The sequence below is a fragment of the Sus scrofa genome, chromosome 13 (genome assembly GCF_054392235.1).
Source record: "Sus scrofa isolate SSC_HxYL_T2T_F1_AM1 chromosome 13, Sscrofa_HxYL_maternal_Yorkshire_Landrace_v2.0, whole genome shotgun sequence".
Lineage (NCBI taxonomy): Eukaryota > Metazoa > Chordata > Mammalia > Artiodactyla > Suidae > Sus > Sus scrofa.
The window spans coordinates 28,651,331-28,664,596 of NC_139395.1; the positions used below are offsets into that span (position 1 = coordinate 28,651,331).

At 44.0% G+C, this 13,266-nt stretch overlaps 1 protein-coding gene across 19 annotated transcripts in view; it reads right to left on the bottom strand.

Moving 5' to 3' along the window:
* NEK10 (NIMA related kinase 10) overlaps positions 1-13,266 on the bottom strand; it is a 178,728-nt gene that overhangs the window by 129,510 nt on the left and 35,952 nt on the right. For 17 of the 19 annotated variants that reach the window (XM_084990131.1, XM_084990130.1, XM_084990125.1 and 14 more), the window contains exons 5-6: positions 11,526-11,624; positions 908-992 (exon numbers count right to left, since the gene is read on the bottom strand). In XM_084990131.1, coding sequence (XP_084846257.1) covers positions 908-992; positions 11,526-11,624 — 184 coding nt within the window. The remainder of the gene's footprint in view (positions 1-907; positions 993-11,525; positions 11,625-13,266) is intronic. The other 2 variants (XM_084990133.1, XM_084990132.1) reach the window with 1 other exon arrangement.

Genomic DNA, 13,266 nt, shown 5'->3' on the forward strand with positions numbered 1-13,266 from the left:
CCTGGGCCTCAGTGTATCCCTAATGAATTCACGGCTGCATTTACAAGATTTCCTGGTAATGCCTCTGTACTTTAAAACCTGAGCAGCACTAAACTGGAGGCAGCACATTTAACTAGTGAGGGAAGGGGGATTCCTGACTTCACCTGCTCACCTCTCACTCAAGGTCTGAGGCTGGACTTCAGGAAACACCTGGTCCTGGGGCGGCTGCTGAAGCTGCTGGCCTTGCCTTCCACCCTTCCCCCACCCGGCTGCCTCTGGAGACCCCGAGGAAGCTGCCACTTGTCACGGCCAACTCTGACCTAGTAAGCTGCTTGGCATCAACATGCTCAAAGGTTCGGCCAAGTGTATACCTCTCCGAACTGGCTATGGTTTAAAATCCAGGAGATAATGAAAACACAGACAAGAAGGTCAGCTCCCTTAATCCCATAGATAATGCAGTAGAAATATACAGATGCTTTTGTCCCCATTAAACAGATCACTTCTCTCCTGGCATTTTAAACAGCAGATGAGATAATTCCCAAATTTGGAAGCTACTGAGTTGTATGAGAGAGGAAAAAAAAAAAAAGTTACCATGCTCTGCTTCAAAGAAAAGCCCACCAGTTCGGGGTATTTTTGCCTTTTTTTTTTTTTTTTTTTTTTTTTTGTAGGGCTGTACCCAAGGCACATGGAGGTTCCCAGGCTAGGGGTCGAATCAAAGTTATTGCTGCCAGCCTACACCACAGCCACAGCAATGCTGGATCTTTAACCCACTGAGCGAGGCCAGGGATCGAACCTGCAACTTCTTGGATGCTAGTCTGATTTCTTTCCCCTGTGCCACAACAGTAACTCTCCCCGCCAGTTTTCTTTTCTTTTTTGTTTTATTTCATCTTCAAACAAGTAAAAAAAAAATGTATTTTTTACAACCAACCTGGTAACATGGATCCCTCATTAGCAGCCTCAGACAAATTAAAACTCTCAGAAAATGAAGAGATGGGGCTCGGTCAACCCATTCTCTGAAAGAAGAAAACAAGAGAGAACAAGTTTATTCATGTTTAAAGACCAGTATCATCAACTATACTTTAATTTTTAAAAATGTGCATCGAAAATGAAAAAAAAAAAAAAAAAAGACCAATGTGATGGTTCATGAACAATGCAGGAGTATGAAGGAGAATAAAAAACATCTAAAGGAAGAGCATTAGTTTCTCTCAAACAATCCGCCAGGGGACTGTTACTTGGTACTTGAGCACCTGACCCATTTTAATGCAAAATACATAGAAATTGTCATTATCACTATGAAGTAAGACCCCCCCCCCCAAATGAGTTGGTTCCCAGGACCCTTACTGACTCTGGGCATCCCCTGACCAAAAGAAACAGCTAAAGGGCTCAATTTCATAAGACTTGATATCCTGATAACTTAGTATCCATCTGAAAAAATGACACATACACAAAAAGAAAATTAGTTTTATTTTACTTCTAACCACATTTACTTTTTTTTTTTTTTGGTCTTTTTGCCATTTTCTTGGGCCACCCCCGCAGCATATGAAGGTTCCCAGGCTAGGGGTCAAATCGGAGCTGTAGCCACTGGCCTACGCCAGAGCCACAGCAACGCAGGATCCGAGCCGCGTCTGCAACCTACAACACAGCTCACGGCAATGCCAGATCCTTAACCCACTGAGCGAGGCCAGGGATCAAACCTGCAACCTCATGGTTCCTAGTTGGATTCGTTAACCACTGAGCCACGACAGGAATTCCTAACCACATTTACTTATGAATGGGGTGTGTGCACGCATAGACACTAAGTAGCTTCCCCAGCCACGGATTCAGATTCAATGCCATCATCTCCATTTCCTCTGCTGCCTGATTTCTCCACCATACTTGCTTTTTAAATGCAGAAACCACTGAAAACCCAGCTGGAGAAAAATAATCCATCATCTAAAGGAAGGTCATACGATCTAACATGGAAACCATAAACTACCTTACGGCGTTTACACCATGTCTAACACAAAGTCAAGCATGTAGGTAACCAACAATAGTGGGCCTGTTCCGAGAATAACACCTGCATTGTTTGCTGCAAACACTGAACACATCTAATATCTAAAATGCCATCAGTAGATTTCAGAAGAAAGATTTCACTTCAGGGATCACTTTGCTGCCATTAAATGATGTGCACATCTGCTTGAGTAAACTTTTTCCCCCTTTTTAAAACTGAAGTATAGTTGATTTACAATGTTGTGTTGATTTCTGCTGTACAGCAAAGTGATTCAGATATTTACATGTATGTACCCATTCTTTTTCACATTCTTTTCCATTATGGTTTATCACAAGATATTGAATGCAGTTCCCTGTGCTATACAGTAGAACCTTGTTGTTAATCCATCCTATATATGTTAGTTTGCATCTGCTAACCCCAAACTCCCAATCCTTCCTGCCCTCACCTCCGTCCTCCTTGGCAACCACAAGTCTGTTCTCTGTCTCTGTGTCTATGAGTCTGTTTTGTAGACAGGTTCATTTGTGTCATATTTTATATTCCACATATAATTGATATCATATGGTATTTGCCTTTCTCTGTTTGACTTAATTCACTTAGTATGATCATCTCTAGGTCCATCCATGTTGCTGCAAATGACATTATTTCATTCTTTTTATGGCTGAGTAATATTCCATTGTATGTAAGTACCACATCTTCATTATCCATTCAGTTTCTGACTCCTCCACAATCCTCAGAAATTCAACTTTGTCCCAGACCTGCAACTCAAACCCCTGGAGGCAGGTGGAACATTTGTAATTATTGCCCCTGGAGGTGTCCTGTCCACCTCTCCCACTTACACTCCTCCCTGAGCCGCTGGCCATTCCTTCCATCTACTGACTTGGCTCATGTGAAGCAAGTTGGAAATATGCTTTTCCCATAGCCTTATATTTCCAAGGATGTTTGAGTGCTCCTTATAAATCAGAGTCCCCAGCAGAGGCCTGGCTCTGCAGACAGAGGTCAAGGAAGATGTCCCAAGAACATCACTGCCTGAAAATTATGCCTCCTGCCATCACCAGAGCTCCTGATGGGAGCCACCCAGTAGCTGCCAGCAGCGTAACAGCCTCTTCCAGCCTAGGGACCATGACCATGAAACCTTTTATATGAAGGCAAAGCTCAGTTTCTTCTGAAAATAAAGGCAAGACTCAACCTGTCTGAGGGCTGCCCGTCAGGCAGAATTCCCCAAGGCCACACTGAGTTGCTGCATGACAGTTCACCCTGCCTTCCTCACACTGGGAAAAATAATACAGATTTGAAGTACATTTTGAATTTAAAACAATTGTCTATGAAGTTCCCTGGTAGACTAGTGGTTAAGAACCAAGCACTGTCACTGCTGTGGCACATGTTCGATACCTGGCCTGGGAACTTCCACATGTCATGGGCAGGGCCACAAAAATCACCTGTGGAACACTTGTAAGGATGTGGTTATTCTGAGTCTCCCATGAGAAAGAGAGTCCCTTTAATCTTATAAGCAGCGAGATGGCTCAGGACGAGTTTCCCTTTCAGGTGCTGGGGTTAGCTAAAGACAGCATGCAGCCTATGGTGCAGGGCGGACAGCACATCCCAAAAATCTAACAGGAACAGTGATCTGCTGCAACAGTGGCTGGTCACCTACCAAGGTTTAATGCTGTCAGCTCTTCATTATCCAAGAGGAGAAACCAGGAGCCATATTAAGAAACAACACGTGGGAGTTCCCGTCGTGGCGCAGTGGTTAACGAATCCGACTAGGAACCATGAGGTTGCCGGTTCGGTCCCTGCCCTTGCTCAGTGGGTTAACGATCCGGCGTTGCCGTGAGCTGTGGTATAGGTCACAGACGCAGCTTGGATCCTGTGTTGCTGTGGCTCTGGCGTAGGCCGGTGGCTACAGCTCCGATTCAACCCCTAGCCTGGGAACCTCCATATGCCGCGGGAGCGGCCAAGAAATAGCAACAATAACAACAAAAACAAAAACAAAAAAAAAAGAGAGAGAGAGAGAAGAAACAACACGTGGCGTTCCTGCTGTGGCTCAGTGGGTTAAGGACCCAGTGTAGTGTCTGTGAGGATGCAGGTTGGATCTTTGGCCTCCCTCAGTGGGCTAAGGATCTGGCGTTGCCGCAAGGTATGGTGTAGGTCGCAGATGCAGCTCGGATCTGGTGTTGCTGTGGCTGTGGTGTAGACCGGCAGCTGCAGCTGATTTAACCCCTCGCCTGGGGAACTTCCATATGAAGACAGGTGGGGCCCTAAAAAGAAAAAAAGAAAAGAGAGGGGGAGAGATGACTCATGCTGCAGATGTGTGTGCACTTGGTATTTTTCCCATTAAGTATGTACAATCTTCATGAGGAAAGCCCATGACCTTTCCAATGCTTTTTCACATTAAAATAAATGATAAGACAACAAGGTCCTACAGTACATAGCACAGGCAACTACATCCAAAATCCTGGGATAAACCATGATGGAAAAGAGTATAAAAAAGTATGTATGTGTATAACTAAGTCACCTTGCTGTACAGCTGAAATTAGCATAAAACTGTAAATCAGCTATATTTTAATTTTTAAAAAATTTAAAAGTAAATATAAAAAATATATTTTCTGTTTCTTCTCACCTCTAAAAAAAGAAAAATAATTCCAGAACAATTTTTTGTTTTGTTGTGTTTACTACTAAAGGAGTGTAAATAAAGGAAGAGTTTCAGAAAAGTCTCAGAGTTGAAAGTTCTGTTCCATGCAAACGGCATTTTTTTGCTCTGCAGTTTGGGGACTATAGCCCAAAGCTCTTATTATTTTGACATGACTCTGGCCTCTGCTGTTGTAAATGTAAATAAAATTCCTGGTGGCCAAGTCCTCTGGGTCTTCCTTGGCTCCCAGCCCTTCACCCTCAAGAGGACTGAGCACTGGTGGAGCCCTGGGACTCAAGGGGAATGGCGTGTTCTGTAAGATGATACAGAGCTCTGTTTGCCAAGAGCTGGGGGAACGAGGAAACACACTGCATTTGGTGCAAGCAGAGAACTTCAGAGAATTATAGAGATGGATTGCAGAGATGGGTGCTTTTGTTTTAAGGCGTCGGTAACTGTGGCTGGAGGTGGAAGAAGAGGAGGAAGGGGAGGAGCGGGAGGAGAGGGAGAAGAAGGAGAAGGAGGGGGTGGGAGGGGATGAGGGAGAGAGAGGGTAATGATGAGCGGGGGGGGGGAGGAGAAGGAGGGGGAGGAGGGGGAGAAGAAAGAGGAAGGGGGGAGGAGGGGGAGTGGGAGGGGAGGAGAGGAAGGAGGGAGCGGGAGGGGAGGAGGGAGAGAGAGAGGGTAATGGGGGGAGGAAGACAAGGGGGAGGATAAGGGGGAGAAGGAGGGGGAGGGGGAGAGAGAGGAGGGCCAGGAGGGGGAGGAGGGGGAGTGGGAGGGGAGGAGGGAGGGGAGGGTAAGGAGTGTGGAGGAAGAGGGGGGAAAGGGGGAGGAGGGGGAGGAGAGAAACAAGTGGAGGAGAGGGAGGAAGGAGGAGCAGGGAAGTGACCGGCCCCACCCCACCCAGGTAGCAGAGCTAAGCCCTGACTCCCAAGCCGGTGCTCCCACCCGCTCCTCGGGAGTGGATGGCGGCACGGAAAGGGACACTCTTAAATACATCCTGCAGGGGCAGAGTGTTCTCACGGTGGCAGGGGTCCTTTGAGGTAGCTCTGAAAACCTCGTCTGTCGGCAAAGATAGTGTTTCCCTGGAGGCTGTGTCCCAATATAGCAGCGGCACAGCAGCAGACTTGTGAGGAGGCAAATATTTATCCCCTCTTGTGACTGAACTCCTGCCACTGCTTTCACAGGACTAGTGACACACGGCAGCATGACCGGCCCTCACGGCCTTTGTCCATAACCACCTGCCATATCACTTTCAGCACCAAATGTCATTTTCTGCTAGCAATGGAAAAAGAGAAGGGAAAATGGTACCACCAGAGACACAGCATTTGTAAAGAGAAAGGGTAGCCAAAGTTTCCCCTTCCTGCAGAGCAGCAGAAACTAATAGGTGATCTGAGAGCTGCACGTAAATACCAGTCACGAAGCTGAAGGGCTGAAGACTGAGCGTCAAATGCTCTGGGCTTAATTCCATCCAGGGGCTGATGCAAATGCCAGAGGTTACAACCTGGCCTTTCCCTCACCCAGAAAAAGCAACACCCTCGGGGTAGGTGTTATTTCGATTGCCCTTCTCATTAACACACAGAACAACAACAAAAATCTACTACATTTGACTCAGAATATAAAAGTGAAGGGATTCAAGCCTGTTTCAAAGTAAGTATTACCTCAAATCGTAAGACAGAGTCCTGTTTTCTTGGACATTTGTAAAAGTAAACTTCACATCAAAATAGACATGTAAAACTGAGATAAGAGCACATGCGAAAAAAATGAATTAGAAATGAATATTCAAGGGATCTTTAGTGACTTGTTCCACTCTTCCTAATGGGCTGGTGTCATCCACCAACCCTAGCCCAGAATAGACTCCCAATTGGAAGTCCATCTCAATAGAAGCTGGTCCTGGAAGTCAGACAGATAGTGAGGAGAAAGGATTGTTCAAGGTGTTTCTTCTATATAGCTGGTCCAAGTTTCAGGCAGAGAGTGCTTTCAAACCTTTATTCATTACCTACTGGGAGCCAAGCATTGTTACATGCCCAGGACTCCAGGCTGGACAAAAAAAAAAAAAAAAAACATGCCCTTGTGTGCCCAGAGGTTATCTTCTAGAAAAAGAAGAATACACACACACAAACAAAAACGTGCATCAGGTGGTGACCAGTGACAAACAGCAAAAGGTTAAAGGTGTTGGGGTTGCTATTTTAGGACAGGCAGAGCAGGGTTCTCCAATAAGGTTAGCATTTGAGTGACCTGAGGAATGAGCCAAGGTCAGAAGAGCAGAAGAGGTAAGTATCCAGTCCCTGAGTGGGAGTGCACTGCTTTGTGCAAGGAAGCCCGTGTGGGCTGGAGCAAAATGTGCAAAGACAGAGTAACATGAGTTGAAGTTCGAGAGATGGCAGGAGCCAGTTCTATAGGGCTCTGTAGACTAAGAAGAGAGATTTTGGACTTTTTATTCTAGACAGTCATGGGAAGGCTTTAAGCAGAGGACAGACAAATGCGACAGAGCTTTTGAAAAGATCCTTTTGATGCACTGTTAGGAACGGTAGAGGGAGTCAAGGGTCAAAGCCAAGAACCCTAGTTAGCCCACTGCAATTGTCCAAGCAAGAGACGATGGCAGCTAAGACTAGGTTAATAGATGGGAAAGACAAAAGCTGAGAGGAAGGCAAGTTGAGTAAGAAAAATAAAAAGTCCTGTTTTAGCCATGTTAACATTGAGATGCCCAAAGAAGTCCACCAATCAAACTGGGAAACAAAGGATTAGGAGTTGCCATCAAGGCGCAGCAGAAATAAATCTGACTAGTATTCATGAGGATGCAGGTGGATCCCTGGCCTCTCTGAGTGGGTTAAGTTTGTGGCATTGCTGTGAGCTGTGGTGTAGGTAGCAGACATGGCTCAGATCTGGCATTGCTGTGTGGGGTAGGCCAGAGACTACAGCTCCAATTCAACCCCTAGCCTGGGAACCTCCATATGCTGCAGGTGCAACCCTAAAAAGACAAAAGACGACAAAAAACAAGGCAGGGAGTTCCTGTTGTGGCTCAGTGGGTTAAGAACCTGACCAGTATCCATGAGGATGCAGGTTCAATCCCTGGCCTCACTCATTGGATTAAGGATCTGGCATTGCTCTGGCTGTGGTGTAGGTCACAGACACAGCTCAGATCTGGCGCTGCTGTGGCTGTGGCGTAGGTCAGCAGTTGCAGCCCTGATTCAACCCCTAGCCCGGGAACTTCCTTATGCTGTGGGTGCAGCCCTAAAGAGAGCGGGGAAGAAAAGCATACAATTTTTTTAAAAGATTACAAGGAAATATAGCAAGTGCTCCTGGAGTTATTCCTAAGCATGGTATGAATAGTAAATGTTCGTTTTAAAGTAACTCTCTGTGCTTCTCAAATTTCTTACAGTGATTAAAGAAATATAATGCAAAGAAATTCTACTTCATGGAGACCCTCAGCCTCCTAGGTCCCGGCATGGGCACAGACAGCAAAGGTCTGATAGGCAAAGAAATAACTATGTACGTCTTTCTGGTTACAGGTTTCTGTGAAGTTCCCAAAACACTTTTTCTTCTTTTTTTTTCTTTTCGGCTGCACCTGTGCCATGTGGAAGTTCCTGAGCCAGGAATGGAACCTGCACCACTGCTGTAACCAGAGCCACAGCAGTGACAATGTGGGATCCTCAACTTGTGGAGCCACCAGGGAACTCCTCCCAGAACACTTTTAATAGCATGTTTAACAGGACTGGGATGGTTTGGGCCAGATATTTTCCCCTAGCTCAAGCAGTTCTTGAACTCTTAGAGATCTGTAAATAACTTCCCCATCTAGACTTCCTCCCTACTTCTTTCCAAGCAGCAGATACTTCAGCAAACATAATATAAAATAATAAGGATGCCAACTTCATCTTATCAGAAAAGTGACTGCATTTTCGGATCAAAAAAAGGTCCTGTTTAATTAGATCACATGGTTCTCTTTTAACTGAGCATGGAAAACCAGGAACATGCTCACCTCTACAAAATTTGGAGAGTGGGAGGGGACATATCCCAACCATTTTAGGATATTCAGATCAGGAAGAGGCCAGTTAAGTGAACCCAACTTTAAAGTAACTTCAAATTTCATATTAGATAGCAGAGGACAAGATTTAATTAGTGTGTTATTTTAAATTACAAAACTAAGATAAATTTTATCTTACATTTAACGAGATTTAAGTTATAATTTCAACTCTGCCCTAATAACGAGGGGTATCCCGAAGTACGGGTTAGGGGATGATTGCAGCTGGGAAAGTGAAATCGATGAGGACCAACAAGAACAACATCCATCAGGTGTAAACAGATGAGACTAAATTCCCAATCAGCTGTATTCTCAGGGCAATCTTGAATGGCAGGACATCTTGAGTATGCCCAAATTCGTCTATAACCAGAATCGGACCAAAGTCCACACCCCCAAGCTCATCCATCCTTAGGCTGTCTTCATGTAATTTATATTTACCATATTTACTTTGTATTGAGATGGTAGGTAATTGTTTGCCTGCCCAAAGTGAGCCCCTAGGAAAAAAGGGACCACATGTCCCACCCAGTTTTGTATTTTCTCCTCTCCTCCTTCTCCACCATGTGCTCCCTTCCTTCAGTGCACAGGGTGATGCTCAATAATTTGTTTACTGAATTGAATCCAAGACTTTCAGTCAACATTAAATCTGATGTTCACAAAGAAAGGGGGATATAGATAGGACACCAGACTGGAAAAGGCCCTGAGATATAATTCTTCTATTAGCCTAAAGTTAGAAGGAAAAGAAACCCCCAAACAAGCAGTTCTGGCCAAACAATTGAGGTTATATGAGGTGAGAAACAATCCACCTATTACCCAACCCAGCTTTTAGAATAGAACTGAACATAACAATCTGTCAGCAGTGAGAGGATGACATAAAAGGATGCTCTTGATGTTCAACATTCCGAAATTCCTTCTCCTACTATGAAAGCAAAGAGATCTAGAATCATCTCTTCCTGGTTTAAAGATTTCCAGGGACTGATCATGTTCCAAGCCAGTAACTCCATCCCATCTCAGAAGCCTCATTAATCACTAAGAATTTGAAAAGGTCCTGGCAAGAGATCTCTTGACATCAGAATTGTTAAGATCTTTTTCAGCTGGTGGATGCCAACTCTTACCCAATTATCTTCCCTAACAATTCCTGCACCCTCAGTATAGAGACACGGTAAGGTCTCCACATGTTTAATGCAGGAAATCTGCCTTCCCCAAAGTACCAACCCAACAAATGGCCTACCAGACAAACCCTGAGGAGTCTATGACAGCTGTCTTCAACATAAATTAAGAACTTCAATTTCCAGTACATTTCAGGCATAATTACTCCACTACTAACCATTGTTCTACTCTGTTCAAGCTCAAGAAGAAGCAGTTCAGAACGATGACTTCAGGTCCTTTGGAATGTTCATTAACCATTCAATAATCTTTGAGTATACCTCCAAACACTGAGCAGCGACCCAATTTTATAACCTTGGTAAAAATTCTAGGCTTCCTGTATCATCTGACCAGGCTAATAATCTTCTGCTTAAACCAAAGTACAAAGGAATGACAGATGCAGTCCAAACCCTGGATTGTTTCTAAACTAAACCAATGTGTTGGGCAGTCGCTGTCCAATACTTAAATATACAATACTGAATAACCCATCCAAAAGGTCAAATCATTGGACCACCGCTTGGACTGTATTTAGAAATTGATTCATCATGGAGGGCCCATCAGGATGCTGTACTATTTACAGTCACTTATTGCACTGGACCAAGTCAGAGTTTCATTTTGGTCAAGGCATTAAATTATTACTATTTCTCCTATTTTCCAGAATAGGAGTAATTTTCTTCCCATCTCACTGGGGCAGAATTCAGAGATCTCATTCAAGTCCCAAAGTGACAGAGAAGATTCAAGGTTGTGCAAGGGCTTTTCAGCCAGTGCCTGTGGGGAGAGAGTCTGGGTCTCCTGCGAGAGTAGAAGGCCAGGTCCTACCATGAAGGGATGTTGGGAGCCTCCTTCAAATCCAGCAGCAGCATAGCCCTTGATGCAAGCATCCCAGAAAGGATAGAAAATTCATTCTTTGGGAGTTCCCACTGTGGCTCAGCAGGTTAGGAACCCTATGAGTATCCATGAGGACATGGGTTTGATCCCCGGCCTTGCTCAGTGGGTTAAGGATCTGGCATTGCTATGAACTGTGGCATAGGTCGCAGATGAGGCTGGGATCTACCATTTCTGTGGCTGTGGTGTAGGCCAGCAGTACAGCTCTAATTCAACCCCCAGCCTGGGAACTTCCATATGCCATGGATGTGGCCCTAAAAAGACAAAAAAGAAAGGAAGGAAGGAAGAAAATTCATTCCTGTCTGCAATCCAGCACTGGTCAGTGGCTCATGGAAAAGCCCTGGTTTTCAACAAAAATCTAGAGGACCCTAATATATACTAGCCCCACCTTCACCCATGTTAAGATAAAAGAGAGCAAAGGAAAGAACATTTGACTTGGTCCCAGGAAGAAAGGTTGTCCTGGGCTGTGACTAGATGCCACACACCCATCCTCCCTGGTCCAGGCTGCGCCGGTCCATTTAATCAGAGCTTGTATTGACTATAAACCTGTACTGTAGGATGTTGGTCATGGTGTCACCTAACGTCTCTGCAATGACTGTCTCCTGGGTCTACAAACTCAAAATAGGGAAACAGTGCAACTTGGGTGTTCTCTCATTTTTGCCTTGTCCATCATAAAATTCAGCTAAATTCAGTCCTAACCAGAGTGAGTTTAATGAGACCATCTACAATACCTATTCATTCACCTCCTTAGAAATGGTCTCTATTTTATCCTTTAAGCACGTCCAACTTTGTAAACCACTTCAAACCACATGCTAGAAATAAGATATATAAAATATGCCATTCTTGGGTAAGTACCTTTGACCTTCCTGGGACAATCTTACCTGCATATGAGTCTATTCTTCACCAAGGCTATAAAAATCTCCTCAAACAGTTTATGCTGGGGATGTTTGCTGAAATTTCTCTCATTCTTGTAGTTTATACTGAGATAAAAATAAACAGAGAAGCATTTTGTAATAAAAATTATTCAGGGTGCTTCAAATCTACTGATGCAGAGAAAGACCACCTATATGCAGGTAAATACTGAAGGATTCTTGCAATCTAATATATTGCTAAAGGCAAGTTAGCCTTGTTAAAACAGGAAGCAGAAACTTAATTATAAATTTAATAATAAAGGTTATAGTCAAGCTTATATTTCATTTTACCATATTAACTAAATTATTCTCTATAAACACTTACCAGCTACAATTGGTGAGGGGGAAGAAAAGAGCATATGGAGAGAAAGGATGGCTAAACACATTATCTAGACATTCGTGCAACAGGCAGAGAAGAACCCCTCCCCCCTTCACTTTACCACCCACCGTGGCCCATGGGCTGCCGGAGCCATTCACACCATGCATAGCTCCTTGCAGATAACAGGGAGTTATTAAACACAGTCTATATGCTTTCAACCACGAGAGTTTTGTGGCTGCTGATGGTGTATGTGACAAAGTGAGATAGTCTAGCTTCAGCTTTTTTCCCCTGAGATTTCAGTCATCAGAGTAGTTAAAAATACCTCAAAGAATTCCACTTTAAAAGTGGGAAAGGATAAGAGATAATGCACAAAAAGATCATATTGCTATAAAATATATAATACAATATCTTTATGCACATTAAAATAGACTAATTTTGGTAGTTCCTTGGTGGCGCAGTGGGTTAAGGATCCAGGGTTGGCCCTGCTATGGCTCAGGTGGCTGCTTTGGCATGGGTTCAATCCCTGGCCCTGGGAACTTCCAAATGCCATGGGCATGGCCTAATTAATTAATTAATTAGACAAATTTTAAGATCTAGTCTAAGTATACAAGAATTACAGGAACACAGCACCTCAGAGGTGAATTCTGTAGCCTGATATTGCTTTTTGTACCTTTCTGCCCTCGTAGTCTTTCAGGTGTCATTGGACTGTGTGTCCCTATCCTAGTGAAGTGAAGGCCATCACAGTTTTTAGTACATGGACATAGGCAGACTGAACATGTAAGAATTTTTAAAGAATTTTAAAGAATTCACTAAGCACGTATTTTAAAAATATGATCTCAGAGTTCCTTCGTGGCTCAGCCAGTTAGGGATTCACTGCTGTCATTGCTGTGGCATGGGTTTGATCCCTGGTCCTGGAACTTCCACATGCCGTGGACACAGCCAAAAAAAAGTAAGTAAATAAATTTTTTTAAAAATATGAACTCATGTAGCATCATGTGATGTTGGTGGATTATTAAATTCACTGCCATAAAATGACAGGGAGACAAAACAAAATAAACAAATGATTATTCTAGAATATTTATACTGCTATTTCATGTCATCACTATTTAATGGCACCTAAAGCCACATGAGCTTAACACAAAGTAAAACTGAGAGAACCAGCTTCTGGAAGGGCGGTGGCCCACAAGACTGTGCAAATTCTAAAAGGTTGATGTGGCAACAGGAGAGAGAAACCTGGGCCGACACTTATCCCTCCAACTGAAAGCCTTGTCTCTTGGACAACCACAGTCTTCCGCCACTGCATCTTTTCACAGCAGGGGCTGCTCTTATGTTTCTTCATTGCTGGCAAAATATGGACAGACCAAAAGCTAAAGACAAGGCTCAGAATTAGCC